Below are 19,284 nucleotides of genomic sequence, written 5' to 3' on the forward strand. Positions count from 1 at the left end.
TAATTTCCGACCCAGAAGTCGTCATACACATGCATCGGTCGGAAGTCGTCATAGGTGACGACTACTGGATCTGATCATAATAACGTACTTTGTCTATTAACAACAAAGAACCAATATTATTTAAGAACTTTAGGGTGTAACTTAGCACAACTTTAAATAAAATATTAAATGTACCAGTGCTCGTCAGGTATGACGAACACTAGCAATACAAGGTTTTTATTGATCCAGTTTTCGTCACCCTAACTAAATCATACAAAGAAAACGAATTTTTTTAAATAAACACTTTCACCTCTTCAAGAACATTTAACTAATACATTCAGCACAAAACATCACGAATAAACATGAAAAATTACAGAATTAGAAGTAAAAATGTGCACTAACGTCCTTAGTGTTTTAGTATAGGAATTCCCCTATTTATCTTCACTGCTCTACGAACTTTTGATGCACGGACTTTTTTTGATTGAAAATAGTGTTTGTTCCGAAAACTATTGTGGTAATTTCAGCTAGAACGTCGACCAAATTTTTGTCAATATTTAAGTTGGCGATATATTGAGCTACTTCTCTATTATTTACATTTGAAGTTGCTAGTGACGACCATTGGAGCAGTGACGAGTACCGGTGCACTTACCTTAATTAAAAACATGAAATGAATCAGCAGTGTGACAAAACTTTATTCAAATTCAAATTTTATCTTTTACTATAGTAAATGAATTGAATGTAATTTATTACCATTACTTAATTTTGTTTAAAAATGTATGAACTAAATGGATTGGAAAAAAAATAATACTTCATTGTTTTGATCTTGAATCTCTTATTGTGTTACATTAATGATGTTAGCACATTTTTCAATCACACAATTATTTACTGATTTATTTTTATTTTTCTGAGTGGTTCTGTTCTATATATTATTATTTTATTACTAATGTATTTGTTGTATAAGTGAATTATAAGTCAGTCAAACTGAGACTACTTTGGTGGAATAAGTACATATGTACTAAACAATATTTGAGTTTTTTAAATTAATGATAATATATAAGAATCAAAAGGACACCAAAATCTCTTGTTTTAAAAATGAAACTGTCTTAAAACTTAAACCATAATATCTTGACCCTATTTATTTACAGTCAATGTGTCGTTGAATATTACTCTTCTAAACTATCATGCATATTTTCTTTTAGGTAAAAAGCCACCGTCGAGCTGGCCGTACAAGGGTGCTATTCAGTTCGATCATGCCTCGCTCAGGTACTCGGACACTGATCCACCTGTTCTCAAGGATCTGAACTTCAGCCTTGAACCAGCTGAGAAGGTAAGTAGGGTGGTAGGCTCTGTGTTGTACCAAAATTACATCTGAAAGATTTCTATGATCTAGGGATGGGTTAATCAAATCATCAATTATCATGAAATCTTTAGTAGCCTAAGGATTTTAAATTTGAGGAAAAATATTTCAGGAAGGGAAATTCATAAATTCAATCACTAGCACTACATCATTCAGTGCTGCCAGGTATTGCAGATTTTCTGTATTTGTTACTGATTTATACCTCCTGTTGCAGTATTACAGAGTGGTATTTAGGTATCTATTGCGGAAACAGAGAAACTGGATGCATGTTAGAAATATTGTGTATCTATTTCATACAAAAATTTCTTGCTTATAGCTGATGGGTGTTGGCAGCATGTATAACACAATTATTTTAGTAAAATACAATTTGGTAACACTGTTTTGTGTATGCTATAAATAATATTTACCCTCAACAATATCCAATAATCCAAGGTAATCAAATTTAATTTTAAGGCAAACCTTTTTAAAAAAATGTAACATAAAATTAAATCCTACATTTTTTTTAATGTTTCTGTTTTGTTTCTGTGTACATTTTAAATTATTAAATATATGGATTAACTCATTAATAAAAATGTGTTAGTTTTTTAACAGAGCCTACTATTTGGCATAAACTTAATTAAATTTTCTTTGTGATTGTTTTATTGCATGCATAAATATGATTACAGAGGACAATGGTTATACCCAAGATGGCCAACTGAACACTTTTCAGGGGCCCAATATCATATTTAGAACTAATCCTAGGGCCAGACAGACACATTAGAATTAATACTTAATATCTTACAACAAATTTGTCATATTATTTTTATAGTAAACATTAAATACATATACTATATGGCAAGCCAAGCATTTGACAAAAGAAATATTATTGGCTACATTAATATTTCTTTGTTGAATGATTGCAATTGTTGAAGCAGGCCGTGGGAAACGTCGTGGGCCGGATGTGGCCCGCGGGTTGCCAGATGCTGTCACTGATTCATGCACCGAGCGTGGAGAGTTGCAGACTTACGGGTTGTACGCCCCGCAGGTGGGCATAGTGGGTCGGACGGGAGCCGGCAAGTCCTCCCTCATCTCGGCCCTGTTCCGCCTCGCCAAGCTGGAGGGCTCCGTCAGGATCGACGGCCTGGACACCCAGGACGTCGGGCTGCACGACCTGCGGAGCCGCATCTCCATCATCCCCCAGGAGCCGGTGCTCTTCTCGGCCTCGCTCCGGAGCAACTTGGACCCCTTCCAGACCGTCGATGACGACAAGTTGTGGAGCGTGCTGGAGGAGGTGAGGAGTGTTTGCTTTTCAGCGTGTTTGCTTAGGAATTCATGTACAGTAAAACCCTGTTAAAGGCCCCACCCACTTAGGCAGAGCTTCGGAAGAAACCACACAATTTTTAAACTACTCAAGATATCGTAGTGTTGTATGAATGAAAAGCATTTAATAATACGCTGAGGGGCAGGTGAGTAGTTCAGTTTTTCTGGATTTTGATGTAAACTGAATTTTCATGAGAGAAAAAATGGCTCATTTTTAGGCATGAAACACCTGGTACATGTTCTTGAAATCAATCCAAGGATTTGCATCACACTTTTGTCTTCATTTTTCCGCCATCTCTTGTTATGTTTGCCTCTCAAATTTCATAGTTGCCCTATGTACGACGAGAAGACCGCGCAATAGTTCAGAGTCTTGTGCTTAGAGAATATAGTGCTGGAATCACCAGTGAGCATTGTACTTATCATGTCACCTCACTAACACAAATAGGCCTCTGACTAAGCAGACCCCTTAAGAAATTTCACAATGCACTTAAGATATTAAGACTTATATTAACAAGGAAAACTTATTAATAATATTAATTGGGTAAAATGTGTGTATTTATTAGGTCAAGTACTACATTTTTTAAACATTATTATGCAAAATAATTTCTGGTGTGGGTTTTACTGTGTAAGTGTGGCTGAAGTAGTCGACAAAGCAAAAGATATCTACTCTAGAGCTAATACTTCATTTGTAATTATCAGACCTTATTTTTAATGGATAGCAAAATCTGAGTCAAGTATGTGAGTGGAGGGTTTCCTAGCATCTGGGTCAGTTATGTGAGTGAAGAGAGGTATCCTAGCATCTTGGTCAGGTGTGCACGTGAAGAGAAGCTTCCTAGCATGGTGGTCAGGTATGCACGTGAAGAGAGGTTTCCTAGCATCTTGGTGTCGTGTGTGCGGGCAGGTGGAGCTCAAGGAGAGCGTGGAGTCCCTGGACTTTTTCGTGACAGCCGGGGGCAGCAACTTCAGCACGGGGCAGAGGCAGCTTATCTGCCTGGCACGAGCGATCCTCAGGAACAACAAGATCCTGATCATGGACGAGGCAACGGCCAATGTGGACCCCCAGTGAGTACCTTGAGTGCTCATTTACATACTCGTCACTTTGAATGTTAATCTTGGAAGACCCATACAAAGCTACCATACAAAGCTATAAGTGTAAGTTGCCTTTTTTTTTCATACAAAGTTTACTTTAAAGTTGTACGAAGATAATAACAAAAGTAGTAGACCTATTCCAAAAATTCCCTCGGATTACCATTTCAAAAACCTTTTGCTTCATTTTAAATTTACTTTGTTTCTCCTAAATATTTGCCATATTTAAACTTTTCCCTTCTAAGACTCACTCCCATAACTTTGCCAAGCTGCTAGCAGTCCTTTCCCAGGCTCCCTCAGCACAGGATAACTGTGTCCAGCCGACTCTGCTGGACTTGGCTTTAGTTCCCACCATCCAGAACACGCCCTGGCGTGTTATCTCGTACCTCCTGATCCATCATTCTGTCACAAACTCGCGTTTTGTTCTGTGCTTCGGCAAGCTTTTCAGGGTCGGCTTCCGACCTGAGACTCGGCTGCGGTAGGCGAGTTAAGTCAAGCCTCTCGGCCCAAGTTACACCCCGGCCAGGCACGTAGCCTCGGGCCGGAGCCCCGTTTTCCCACTGACTGCAAAACCCCCCCCACCCTCCCCCCATACACCACCTTCCCTGTTCCGAGAAGTGCTCCTACCTAGGTCTTCCTTTTCGCAGCCATACCGCAAACGGTACCTCGGCGGTATCGTGAACTAAAGTTGAAATCTCAATTCCGTCTTTACCCGCCTGAGCGCGGCACATTCGCGCTTTCTGCGACCTATGTTTCGACCACAAGCCCGTCTAATTCCTCAGCCTCTCATCTCGGAGCGCCAGTGTCGCCCCTTTGGTCCTAGCTTATGTGCAGTGCCTCCACCGCAATCTCTCGTGGCGGCCTCGGCAACCAACAGCATTTAGTTCCGTAACTCGCTACGAGAGTGCCCCCGGTCCCAGCCTGTTACACCCCTCTACGAGTTCCCCCTGGACTGCCGTCCACCTGCAATACACACAAACCCCTCTTTCCCCGGTTGACGTCTAGGCCCCTAACTGACGGAGTACCAGCCAATCAGAGCTCTGTATCCCCCCCCCCTCTTCTTTGCCCCCAGGCGCCTTTCGGCATTTTAATTTACTGCGCTTCCCATGATGAGGGAACTCATCCTTCTGTCTCGACCGAGCCCAGAGTGTCCTGGAACTTCGTCCACGAATTATTTCGCTAGTTAAATTTTGTTTCCAGTGATCTCTCCAGTTGGCTACTTTGGTATGGTTCAAATTCGATATTGTATCCTACTTTTTATAGTGTATGTTAACTTCCGTTAGATCCCTGGCTGGGCTAGGATAAGTTGCAACATTTGGTAACTTAACGAGAAAGTAACTTCGTAATCACACAATGTCACTTATATTCAAATGATGTAAAAACAAGGTTAAAGAAAGACTGCATTGTAATAATGGAAATTTCTGTATAACAAAAAAATTAAAGGGAGAAATAATTTGATCTAATATATAATCCCATGTCAACAATAAAATTAATATGTTTATAAACTACCACCGTAGTCTTTAAGATTTTTTATTGCCTTGTCGATCCTCAAACACTCAACCTCTTCTCCAGTGAGTGCTCTAAATTCGTCTTGTTTCCGCTTATGTCACCTCTGGGAGATGATATGGTATTTGTACTCGCTCCCATCTTTTGCTCCGTGCTTCCAAGCTTTTGCATTTAAGTACACATAGAAACATATTGACATGAGTTGGTTTCAGACCTCATTTCTACTTTTGATGAAATTCTGAAGCCAATAAATAATTCAGAGTGCATGCACAATCACAAGTCTAAACCTATGATGATCCTCCTTCACTATTTAGTGTTTTTCGGGCACCCGTGAAAGCCGTGTAGTATTATTGGCTATTTATTATTTAACCTAGTTTTTATTTAAGTTTTTATTTTAAAATTTTTTTGTTGATAGATAGGTTTGCTTCTGTGAATCCTGTTTTTTTTTGTATCGAATTTTGTATTAAATATCCAATTATTCACGAATATTGAATATTTTTATAATTAAATTTAATTATCATTGAGTGGATTTTTTTCTTTAATATTTCAGAAACCAAGAAAAATTGAAAACAAAATACAGTAAAATAAAAAAAAGGGTAAAATGGATATGGAACCTTAGCAGAGAAAAGTTGAATAAAATAAACTTATAGTTTTAAAAAATAAAAATAAAAAATACTTTTATTGTTGAATTCTCTGAAAATTAAAAAATAAAATTTAAATTAAGTGTTTTTTCAAACAGCTAAATAATAAAATGCAGCACAATTTAAAAAATATATTATTTGAAATATAGAATTGAATATCAAATTATTCGTGAATATTGACTACCAAATTATTCACCTACTGGTAGATCAAGTATTGTCATTCAAGTGGCAAGACAAACACATGGCATTGTTCCTGAAGCATATCAACGGTACAAATTCTTTTTAACAAGTGTAGTTATTGCATTAAGTCAAAAGGTGTGGGAAAAAGGGTGCTCATTAATGCTGACCAATTTGAATCATGGTGGTGATGCGCAAGGCCGTGAAAACATGCTTTAGCACCAACCAAACACAATTTTTCAAAAATATCTATACCAAGTCAGACACACATTAAACTGTTTTCCTGTATAACTTTAAATATATGTTTATCCATTATCATTTCTACCTGGGAGAATTCCCTAGCTCTGTTGTTCACATGTGGCTAGCCCTAGATGCTCCACCAGATCTGTGGAATGATAGTTTGATGCCTCAAGTGAATTTTGCAAAAAAAAATAAAATTTCTCTCATTCATGGGCTGGACTCACACAGTTGTTCTGTACATTACTTAAATGTTAAAATTTTTTTTCAATATTTTATGCTTCAAATTTTCACACCATTGTAACATTTTTTTGCAGAATTTATTTTATGCTAAAAGGTTAGGGAAAATTTATGGAAAGCAGGGAGGAAAACTGAGTGAATTTTGATAGTTGGGATGAAGGACGCGTGACAAGTAGAGGCGGGCTCTTGCAGAAACGTGATTAATTGTTCCAGGACGGACGCGCTGATCCAAGCGACCATCAGGCGGAAGTTCAAGGACTGCACCGTCCTCACCATCGCGCACAGACTCAACACCATCATGGACTCTGACAAAGTGCTGGTGATGGACGCTGGGACCATGGTGGTGAGTATGTAGCTATATAGTGTGTGTCACCCTTGGATTGCAGCAAAGGGTAAATGGCATCTACTGTTAACAGATTTGATACTACCTGGCTTGTTAACATTTTAATTCTTATTTTGTATATGGTCAACTATTGAAATAAGTTATGTATATTTTTTTTTTTAATTTTACTAACAAGGACAGTGCTTATGGCAGATATTGTGCATGAGAAAGAGAGAGTGAATGCCCATTAAAACTCACACTGTAATCTAAGAATGAGTGCTGTCCTTGTTTCAGTGCTCTGTTGCCAGATATACGCCCATAGAGCGCAAAAGGTTTAGACACAACTTCATAATGTAATAAAAATTTTTAAAAATGTACCGTGTTTTCTCGCATAATCGTCGCAGATTTTAGAATAAAATCAAGTTTTAAAAGTAGGGGTACGACCATTGTGCGGAAAAATTTTTTTTGTTAGGTAAAGTTATTCATAAAAACAAAACTCGTTCATGGAAAGTACGTTTATTAAAAAAAAGGCGGAGTATACAAGAGCACGCCAAACAATCTATATTAATAATTCCTTAAACAAAAACCTTTCTTCAACATTAAAAACTCTAACGCGAACGCAAGCCACTAGAATCTGACGTGAACTAACGTGTCGTAGTACACACTTGCCACGAAAGAATGCAGGCTATCAAATGTAGTTAACTCGGCACCTGACAGAGAGCGCGCATTGCATCCAATCGGCGAGATATCGATATTCGACTACGTGCACGCGCTCTATACGGGAAGCAACATAACGAAACATGAATGATGCGCTGGGTACATTTTTATAAGCGGTACGCCGCGGTAACGCAGGCAATCAGATAAAGGAAATACCGTTTAAAAACGTCTTTAAAAGAAAATTTACACGTCAGACAACTTTGTATTTCCGTTTATTAAATAAATAAGTGGTAATGACAGAAATTAAATTTTAGATTACACCTACACCGCGGCGATGCAGATGATCAGATAAAGGAAATAACTTTTAAAAACGTCTTTATAAGAAAATTTACACGCCAAACAATGTCGTATTTTTTCGTTAATTTATTAAGTAAGTGGTAATGACCGAATAAATATTAGATTTCTACTTTAAAATACATCGTTTTATACGAAAAATTTACCTACACAAAGCATTCGGCATCTACTGGCGGGACCAAAAACATCATGCGACGTTTACGCGGGAAGTTTTTTTATCCCAATTTTGACAGCCTAAAATATGGTTGCGACGATTACGCGCGTGCAACGATTCTGCGATAAAACACGGTACAACATAAATTTATTTTTCAAAGGAAAATTTGGAATGATCATTTTGGGATTATATTATCTCGTATTTCATCAAGAAGTATTATATGGTAATATTCTAATATTCAATTAATTTTTTTTATAAAGAAAATGTAGCTTAAAGATAAGGTTTAACCATTTTTTGCCTTATATTATTTTGTTTAATTTAATATTAAAAATATTTGTTTTGTTTAAACTATAGTTCATAATTAATGGAATGCTTTGTTGCTAATAGTGACCGACTTCTACAAAACGTTTTGCCCGTGAAATAATTATTGTTTAGCATTGATATTTTTTACTTTCATAAAATATACTACTGTAATGATACTGTCAAAAGATTCTATTTTATGGTCTTAGAAACATCAAAAAATAGTAAAATTGAAAGAAAAATAAATTAAACCCTGCGAAAGACTAGAGACTTAGAGTAACATATGTGCAATTCCACCTTAAGGCTCTGTATCACTCACCATGTTGGTTATTTTATTTTTTTTTATGTTATGTACCAAATTTCAGATAAACATAAAGTATTATATAATAGCGGTAAAAATGTGCGCATGTGTTTATGATTTTTTTAAAAATATTTAAATTTGTATTCTTCCCACCAACAGTTTGGGAATTTTTTAGTTGGGCACGACATACAAAAGGTACAAAGGTACATTGTAGTCCCTTCAAGCATGCAAGTGCCGGACCCATGTAGGCACAAAGAGCAGGTAGCATCACCTGCAACAAGAGGACTCAAATAGGTGGGCACTACCAGCAGGTAGCCAATTGACACTAGCAGGCACTCTATACCCACAGGAACTACAGCATACGAGACAAAACATAAAGAACAATACAATTCAAAACAAAACAACACTAGAACAGGCAAATAGAAATGACCACTGGTGTGACTTTTCACTAGGGATGGGCCAATCAAATCCTCAAATATTATCAGATCCTTAGTATTCAAAGCATTCGATATTCGAGGCAAAAGATTTTAAGTAAAATATTAAAGGAAACAAAGTAAATTAAAAAATTCAACACTGATAACCTTTGAAGTTTACTAGGCCTTTTTTTTCTTCGTACCTTCCTGTTACCATTTCCTAAAATATTGTACTTTTATCAGGTAATTATATAAATAAAACTACATATGATTCTGGAAACCCTTAATTTGTGAAACAACCATTTATATTTATAGTTTATATTTTTTAATTTATTTCACATTAATTAATTTTAGACCCGTGACACCTCTGTATTCAGATTCAAAGGGTATACTGTATTCGAGGTACTCTTTGGGATTCAAATTTGAAATTCGGATTCGAGGAAATGGGGATCTGACCAATCACTACTTTTTACCACCATTAGGTAACACTTAGTAAATATTGGGTTACATAATTTCAGATGAAACATAAAATGTAAGAGCACCATCGAGATAAATGTACATGAATAGCCCTTAAATAATACAAAAAGCTGAAACAACCAAAGCTGTGTGTGAGACAGAGCCTTAAGGGGGTTGCCTGGTTGGATGTGTTATCTGTAAGAGCGTGTGGGGCACTAAGGGTGACACTGCCACACGCATCATATGCCTCTTCGCGCCAGGCACCGAACTGGCGTGCAATCTTTCCAACTGTATTGCGCCTCTGTGGTACTTTAAGCAGTGACCATAGAGTAAATAAAGTACTAGTACAGAGTGGACACTCAATGCTATTGCAGTTCTACGTTTTTTTTATTCAGAAATGCTCTAGTTGCTATACAAAAACGCAAACTTGACAAACATTAAAACGAAGTTGCAATGGCTTAAAACCGAGATAAAGTACCTTCTGGATTAAGACTTACGTTTCAAATTATAATTAAATTTTAATTTAAATACAACATTGATCCTAGAAAGTACAATTTGCAGTTAGGTAATATGCTTAAAACACTAATTTGAATAGTAGGGAAATTTGCAGCTTCAACTGAATGTTGGCGAGCTTGTGACTTGTTACGTGCATGCATTAATATTTATAAAAATATTGATTTTATTTTTTTTCCCTTATAAGCAAATCATTTAACTAAATATCGGTAAACGTAACATATAATGATTTAGGAGAGCAATATTTTTAAAACAATAAGTACATTTGTTACCTTCGGGACAGTGTTTGCATTAACCTCATTTCGGTTAAAAATGTTTTGTTTACGTAGCATAACATTTGTTAAAATGCATAACATGTAACATATTTTTGGATTATATTAAATTGCTGCCTTTTTTTATGTCCAAGAAACAATTTCTGTTCTAGTAGAATCACGTTGATTGAAGTTAAGGTTAGGATTTTCGTAGGTACCTACCGAATTGCATTACAAATCGCAAACAAAACTAATGCATAAAAAAACGTGCAGAAGTATTTAATCATTAACATAGGCAATGTGTATTTTTGGCAAATTTAACTATCTAAGATGTACAATTTCCCCACAAAAACTGAAATGAAGCTGTTACCAATGGCATCTTTCTTTATGGATTAGGTGAAAGTACAAATCTTTCTCGTATCTTCACTTCTTGAAAACAGATGTATAGCAATTGTTAAGGGAAAAAAAACTTAATTTCAAAATAAAAATTTAAAAGACACTTCATTTTATTGCAACCCTCACCTCGGTAATTGTTCGGTATCACGTATCCAAGTTTATCCCTTGATCCTGTTGGCATGATCATGTATGATTTATCCGGTGGCACATGATGCTTGCTGTTTTAATTAATGTTGAAACAGCAAGCATCATTACCACAGGATCAATGTATTCAGGATCATGCCATTAGTATCAAGGGATAGACTTGCATACGCAATACAAAATTTTTACCCACACCTCCCTCTCGACCTAAAAATAAAATTCATACAAAACATTTAGACTAATTAAAGTACATAAGCAGCAAATTTTAGCAGAATTTGAGACTAATGGACATTTAAAACAGTAACAGTACCTAAGTATTAATGTATTGTGTGCTTGTCCTAAATGTGCGACTACACACTACCTAAAATGAGGAAATTCTGTAGGGCATGAAAACAAAATGCTCATCACTATTTTAATTATGCAAAACTTTTATTTTGTTTCGTTTTAATAATTTACACATACCTAGTTTCGTCAAGCGGAAACTTAAAGTAAAGTTAATTATTATTATCATCATCTCTTCTCTTGTTGTACCAGTAGTTAACACAACACGTAGCCGAATCAGGCATGTTTCATAACAGTGATTTATAAAGTAGTTCATGAAATTATTGATAATAATTAACGAGATTACTATTTCAACATGATTTAAACAAAATTTCCTTAGAAATTTTTTTATTAAACTTAATATTGCTTAATTCAATGCCGACGCCATTACTTATGGTGTTGTTGGATAAACAAGTGGTTCAACATGCCAACGAAAACTTGTTTATTTTCTTTTAAGTAAATATATTATTTTCATTTCAACAATACCAATTTATGCCATAAAGTTGATAAAATGTTAAAACAAATGTAATAATTATTTAATCAACGTGGTATTTTGATTATAATTTTTGTGCTCAGATGTTGGATAAAACTGTATAGCAACTAGAAAAATGTGATTGCCATGCCCTATGAAGTGCCCTCCCCCCCTGGCAGTGACCCTATTATCGTCTGCTGGAATATTAAATACGAAGGCTTTCTGCCCTTCTATATGCTATGTATAGAATTTTTGATACCTATAAACATCCTTGAAAAAACCCATTTTAACCTTTTTCACTGTCATGTACATAGCATATATGAAACCATGTAACTAAACTCGTATAGCCAAGCATAATGGCTCTTATGTGCTATCCATAAGCAGACTTTTTTTTTAATAAATCTGGAGCAGTTTGTAACACCCAGAGCTCTGCAAGCCATTTGGCGACCCAGCTAGGCAGTCACCTTAAACTGATGAAGAAACACGTGCCATTATTTAATATTTTAAATTTCCCTAAAGACTTTCTTTTTGAATCAGTTTGTAATACTTTAACAAATTAAAATTTATGGATTTATGAAAATACTATAGTGCAGTGCGGTAAAACACAGACAGATTCGTGTCTTGTGTTTTTTTTTTTTTTTTTTTTCGAAGAAGATAACGAATTGCCTTTTTCTGTTGCAGGAATTCGGACATCCTCACATTCTTCTTCAGAACCACGATGGTCACTTCTACAAGATGGTTCAAGAAACTGGGAAATCTATGGCAGAGCAACTTGCAAAGATTTCAGAGGAAGTAAGTACATGCTTAATGTTCCTTGTGTTGTAACATCCTTTCCCACTTTTTAATGTTTGCAACGTGACTCCCGTTAGTTGATTATAAACTTAGGCACACAAGTATGTTGGGAAATAAAAATTTTTGTGTTTTTCATTTATAGTGTCATCTTTTATTAGTTTATTACTATATTGTAGCTACTTGTCTATGTTTATTCAACAGTTTATACAGAAGTCATTTGTCAACTCCTCAAGTGTGACATGTTAAGACATTTTCTGGTAGATAATATGTAGCGATGACCTGGGTGGAAGCACAGCTCGGACAATTATCTTCACTTTTGTGGCTAACAGAGAGTCAGCCTAACATTGCAAAGGACAAGAACTATCACACTGTTGTGCAGCCATGCATTCATTTTATACTAAAAGGAACCGAACATATTAAGCTTCTTCTGTTTTTTATGCTTTTGAGTTAAAAACAAAATACAGAATAAAAAACAAACAAACGTCATAACTTATAAAATAGTTCATTTTTACAGAATGAAACAAATTTCAGTCTTCTTGGACCTATAAGTTGAATCCACCTAATAATTATTTCTGCAGTAATAATTCACTTATTCTCTTTTTTTTTTATCACGTATTGAACTAGCTTCCATTTTTTCAACTTCACAAAAACAACAGATGGAAATGAAAAGCTGCCAACTGCTTATCTTGGCTCCTGTAAAGACATAAGTGTACCTCTGTCTCCCACCCACCACCTCTTTCCCCCCAATCTAATACCTTCAAAGGGTAGATAGTGCTATCACACAGTAAAACTACCAAAGGTTTTTAAAAAAAAAAAAAAAAATTGAAGTTATACTTCTTTAGGCGCATTATGAAAAAATGATGAGAGTGGAATTTTAAGATGTGCACGCATCACTGTAACACAATATTAACAGGTTGAAGCTGCCTGCTAAACCGTCCATTAAAGTCTCGAAAAAAAGCTACCAACAAAATAGAAATAGAACTTCTATTAGTCACGCATGTTGGCACTCTCGTCGCCTCTGATCACTGTTTTCATATTTGTAATATTTATACACATGTTTCTAGTTTCTACATTCACAACACGTGTTTTAGTTTCATACAAGTGCGAATTATATATGTCCTAATAAATTATATTCAGTAGTGATTTAAATTGAATATTTTGAATAATTTTATTTACTATTCGTAAATATTAGTAAAAAAATTATGCTTATATACTTTTTCAATTGCTCCAATATAATTGAGGTTAACTATCTGTATTATTTATTGATATAAATTAAAATATTATTTTTTAATATAATTAATACTATATTTATTAAATTATTAATATTAAATGTTTATTATTAGTTATTTAATATTTACAAAATAAAGAAATAATTTAAATAAAACATTTAATAAAAAATTTGAGATAAAATTAAAATCGAACATCAAATTAAAATATTAATTTTATATATTTATTATTAAATTGAATAAATATTTATATATTTATAAAAATAAATTAACAAATTTAATGAAAACTTTTTGTAAAAAATGAAAAGTGAACATTAAACCAAGAAAATAATAAATATTTAAAAAAATGAATGAACTTAAATTAAATTTTTGAATTTATTATTGTATATATATTTTTTAATGTTAAATAATCAATAATAAATATTTAAAATTAAGAATCTTATAATATTTAGTACAAATTATGTCATATAAATATTTTTTATTCTCTAAATTTTATTTATTTAATTTTTCAAATTTAAACTGAACTTTATTGACTGTATTGACTATATTTTCCCAGCCCTTTTATTATTTTATTGTAATTAATTATTTGCATGCAATTAAAAACTATTCTTTAATGATGCCAATTGCCAAAGAAGTATAACTTCTCACGCGTGTACATAAGTACACGCACCCATTTTTTTGTGTCATGCCTGCAACATACGGTATTGAACCGAACCATGTTTTTTTGGGCATCTACTGTAAATTTCAAATTCAGGCTAGTAGGGTTGTAAATTTTGAAAGATACACATGGCTGTGTAATGATTTTGTCAAGAGAAACTAATTAATAGTATGGTTTGAATTTGACTTGAATAACTATCTTAAAGTGCTCCATCATGGAAAGGTTTAGAACAAGTTCCTCACACACACATTACCACTTTTTCTATAGAAGATAGTGCATTATTTTGTTTGGTTTTTTTTCTTCTTTCAGGCATACCAAAGAATTGTAAGAGGTCCCGATTACGTCGCTGAAACTCCGGAAGCCACTAGAATGTGATCGTGTTTGAAGACGTGGTAAAGCGTGACGTAGTTACGACTTTGTGAAAATCCTGTAGCGATGGGTTACAGTGCATTTAGGGAAGGAATTGTTTGGTGGTCTGTACGTGCTGTGCATGAAATGCCTGCCACCTCCAAGATCTTCTCACAAAACTGAAAGTGAGCGTTCAAACTGTGTGCCATAATCTGTGAATTCTTTAATGTTTTTGGTCGGTGCGCTGATGATGTTGAGATAGTAATGGGTGGTATTACATGTATGATGGGTGGAAAACTTTTTTTTTTATTAAATGGCTTTGGGAAAAGACTAATTGAAGCAAATTTATCCTTGTTATTTTGTCCAAGATGACAAAAGACTGGTGGTGTTCTCACACAAGAACAATGAAACTTTGTAACACAGAAGAAAAAAAAGTTTAATAATTAATTGTGAACACAAACAAGAATATTACAAGAAAAAGCTGTTCCAATATCACTAAACCAGCCTCGGACACAATTAACATTTAAAGTAAAGAAGGTTGGTTAGTAAAACGCCCTTGTTTATCATGACAACTGTAAAAAGTGTAGGTGTAATGGGCCAAAGAACACTAATTATTTGTTACGTTGTGTACACTCACATCTATCTAATAATGATTCAAGTACAGTTCTCTGCAGAAACATGCACAAAAAAATGAACAGCATTCAGAGTTCTGGCACAAACCATTTTTAATACATAATTGGTACTTAAAAGCATGAGCTTACCCAGAATGTAAAAGTACAAGCTTCTCTAAAAATGGAAATTTTATGTTGTGCTGTGATAGCAACTTAAATGTTCCTATGTAAATCAAGTGTTTTCTGCAATAATTTATGCTTGTGTAGTGAAAATGGGCTTTGTTGACAATTTTATTATTGTTTTGGAGAAATAACATAAGTCAGCAAGATGGGTGATTATCAGTTAAACGGTTTTACTAAAATGACTAGAGACAAGATGTGATGGGGTTACTTTGAGGTTCATTTTTGTTTTTAAAATACTAGATTTTGGTGTTATTGTTTTTATTTTCTTTATTTTTTGATTCATAAAAATGGCATATGCAACTAAAATATTTCTTAAAACTTATTTCTCCAAAATAGTCTTATTTTCATTGACACAGTTAAAAAATAATTTGTAATAAGAATAAGCATGTCTAAAACAAAACTACTCAGGGAAAGAATCTGCAATTTTTAGTGTTTGAAAAATGTGCCAACCTGATTATTGTTAAATGTTTACTAACAAGTAATAAAGAGACGCAAGATCAAAAACATAAAAAAGAATTAATATACGTGTTTAGTTTATACATTTTGGTACAAAATACATGTTTAATAATTATGTTCAATGAATTGACCATAGTTAGTAAAAGATAAAATTTTTGTAATTTGAGTTAGTTTTGTCTGATTGCAGATAGTTTTCCTGTTTTTAGATACATTTTGGTGCTAAATGGTGTATTAACTTGCATTTCAGTGTTATATGTTATATTGACAAGCTTTTCCATGTTATTTATGTTCTATTTTAATTCATAATATAATCTTGTCCCTGTGACAAAAACCCACTTTAATGTCCAGAAAAATGATTTAGATTCATTCATGGAATGATACAGATTTTGGAACTGTTAAATTTTGAATTAAATTTTTTTTTTAACTTTTTTCCCTTCAATATTTTATGACAGTAGAACAATTTTGTATTTTATTTTTAAGAAATTTTTCAGTGCAAAAATTAAATTATTTTGCAGCAAATCTAGTAACTAAAAATGTTGATTGCCAACCAGCATATTACATTTAATTGTTTAAAGTATTTTGTTTGGAGTCTGTATATTTTATTAGTTTATTTATTTTGAAAAAATGTTACAATTTTTTATTGGCTTGTCTACTTATGAAAAGTACTTATTTCATGACCTTGTAAATAACAATTGTCTCTAAGTAAGGACTATTTTTGAGAACATATTTTTATTTTTAATGTACAGAATGTCGTTCCTTAAAAATTAAGTTGTTAATTTTCTACCATAGCTGGTTGCATAAGTTGCTACAGAAAAATATTTGTTGGACCGTAATTAGTTATTCTTAAACATTCTGATGTAAATTTATTATATTTTATTCATGAGAATGGTGCTTGTTGTGTGTTAATTGGTGCTAATGTAAGAACTTGATAATAATGTACTTAATTTCAAAACCAGATTTACCTATGTCTATGTGTAAGGGAAAGTTTTACCAACTAAGGTTAATTTTGCTACTAAATGGAGACCAAGAAGATTCAATAAAGTAAGCTGAAGTTATTTATCCACCATTGTTTCTTGAGTTTGTTAGAAGATTAGTTTCAATAACTTCCTAATGTTTTATATCTAATAAGTGGGGTGGTTTTGGAGGAAACATCCAAACTGACAGCTATTACTTAATGTTGAGATTTTAGCATGAGGAATGACGAGCGGTAGGAAAGTTAGGTGACTAAAATGCGTACATCTTGGCCACATTAAAAGGCTGTTTTCATATGTGGTATTAATATAAATAATATTTTGATCTGTTGTGTGTTCATAATAACAATAATGTTCAAAGCATGAGACCTAAAATATACCAGCAAACAGTACAGAAAACTGAAGCTCTACAAACATGGTTTTTACTTTTTAAAAACATTTATTTCTGCAGCAACTCCTTAAAAATTTCCAAGAGCAGCATAAATTACCAAGTGACACTGCAGCAGCCAGTCAAATTCTTGTTAATTCCTACACTAATTATGTCTTTACAAATACAGAGATCTAATACATTAATTAAAACCACGTACATAAAGATGCATTTTATTTGGCTGACCCGGCCACAGGATGGAAATGGTTAACGATGTACATAAAGAAAACATAATTGTATGTACCATTTTTAAACTATAATATTGGTACCTTTAACCATTTTAAATACAATTGTCAGCAAGATTTGTGATTGAAACTGGCTAACATGGGGAAGTTATTATCAATCTCATCTTTTTTTTTCTTCAGAAAAACTGAGTTTTAAGTGCAAGAGGGAACACACTACACAATATATTAAGTCAAGATTACCTGTATACTGACTAATCGAGCTTAAATTGCTTAAACTCTGTTGGTAAAACCAGCCCTGTGTCTGGGGATGCTGCCAGTAAATAGTGTATGCTCGTGATTATTTCATTGGCCAGTACTTAAGTATGTGTAATTATTTAATAATCAAGCTTTATCTGTGTGTGATATGTCAGTGTTTTAGCACTGTCAAGCCTGGGACTGTATGGCCTTAATGCAGAGTGCACGTGCCTTAGCTTCATGTTCGACATTTGATAACTGTGGTTGTGTATTAACTGTGTACAGTGGGTTATAATTAGAGACAAGATTTCGTGGTTTTATTTTTAGGCCCATTTAAATTTTAAAACAGGAGATTTCAGTGTTATTATTTTTAATTTTTATGAACTGTTTAAATATAGTGTCATTTTAACTGGCACATGATGTTTTTTACAATATAATAATATGTAATAAGCATGTCAAACTACTGGAAACAATATAAATAAATAGGCGAGTATGCATTTGAAAAATGTACCAATGTCGTATGTAAAAATTAGATAGGTACTTATAACAGTTGCAATATTTAAAAATAAATAAATAAATCTAATCTATTTTGTAAATACATTTTGATATTCATGCTAAATAATTTTAATTAATTGAATATTAAATTTTTGTATTATGAGATTTGATTAAATATTCTGATTAATTTCATAATTTTTTGTTTCATTTTGTTGCTTTATAATGTAGTAACTTGCATATAATCTTGTCTCTAGTTAAAATGAAACTTTTGTCAGTTTGTATGTATTACCATTTGAACTGTGTTCAAGTCTGTTGAACTATAGATAGAGGAAGATGATGAAATAGGATTGCCAATAATGTTTCTACATGGTTATTAGTTATTACGTAAGTTGTCATCAATTCTAAGATTCACTACAGTTTCGTGAAAAGTTTCACTAAAAGATTAATGAGTTAAGATTTATTTCTACCAGAGCAAAATTTGTTGGAGCATTAATCAACCCCATAACACTTCCTAGCAGATTTCATAGGTCAACCATACTTTTTGCCTGTCTGATGATTCAACCAGAAATGAGGGAGAGGCTGTACTTTCACATGTCTGTTTGAAGTGAAAGTTGTTCTACTTATACCATGCATGATGTTCGTATGATTTTGGGTACATTATTAAAACGTCATTGTAGTTTTAATAAGTAACGGTTAGTGCTCTTTAAAAACTATTTGTAAATAGCTGCCTTTTTTGCAAGAAAGAATTCAATTTTATTTAATTTATAACAATTGGAATGGAATCCTAATTTTTTTATACTACCGTATATACTCGTGTATAGCGCGCCCTTTTTTCCCCTCAAGTAAAGGAAAAAAATAAGGATGCGCGCTATACACGGAAAAAAAAATTTGGGGGGGGGGGAGGCGGGGAGGAGTGGAAGTCGTTAACTGCCGGGTGACGGGTGACGTTTCTGGCCAGCCCCCACACATACGCACAAGCAACAAGGCCTCTGTTTCACACTCACACACACACACACACACACACACACACACACACACACGTGCGCGCGCAAGCTCGCACATCATTGTCTCTTGTTTATTTTTAGACCTCCCCCCTTTACAGAAAGCCAGCTCAGAAGCTAGTAT

General features: G+C 33.8%; 1 protein-coding gene across 1 annotated transcript in view; it reads left to right on the forward strand.

Moving 5' to 3' along the window:
- LOC134531812 (ATP-binding cassette sub-family C member 4-like) overlaps nt 1-16,904 on the forward strand; it is an 89,898-nt gene extending 72,994 nt beyond the window's left edge. The window contains exons 21-26 of the mRNA XM_063367761.1: nt 1,179-1,306; nt 2,361-2,606; nt 3,537-3,697; nt 6,736-6,865; nt 12,255-12,365; nt 14,559-16,904. Coding sequence (XP_063223831.1) covers nt 1,179-1,306; nt 2,361-2,606; nt 3,537-3,697; nt 6,736-6,865; nt 12,255-12,365; nt 14,559-14,624 — 842 coding nt within the window. The 3' untranslated portion in view covers nt 14,625-16,904. The remainder of the gene's footprint in view (nt 1-1,178; nt 1,307-2,360; nt 2,607-3,536; nt 3,698-6,735; nt 6,866-12,254; nt 12,366-14,558) is intronic.
- Nucleotides 16,905-19,284: the final 2,380 nt, after the last annotated feature.

The sequence above is a fragment of the Bacillus rossius genome, chromosome 5 (genome assembly GCF_032445375.1).
Source record: "Bacillus rossius redtenbacheri isolate Brsri chromosome 5, Brsri_v3, whole genome shotgun sequence".
NCBI lineage: Eukaryota > Metazoa > Arthropoda > Insecta > Phasmatodea > Bacillidae > Bacillus > Bacillus rossius.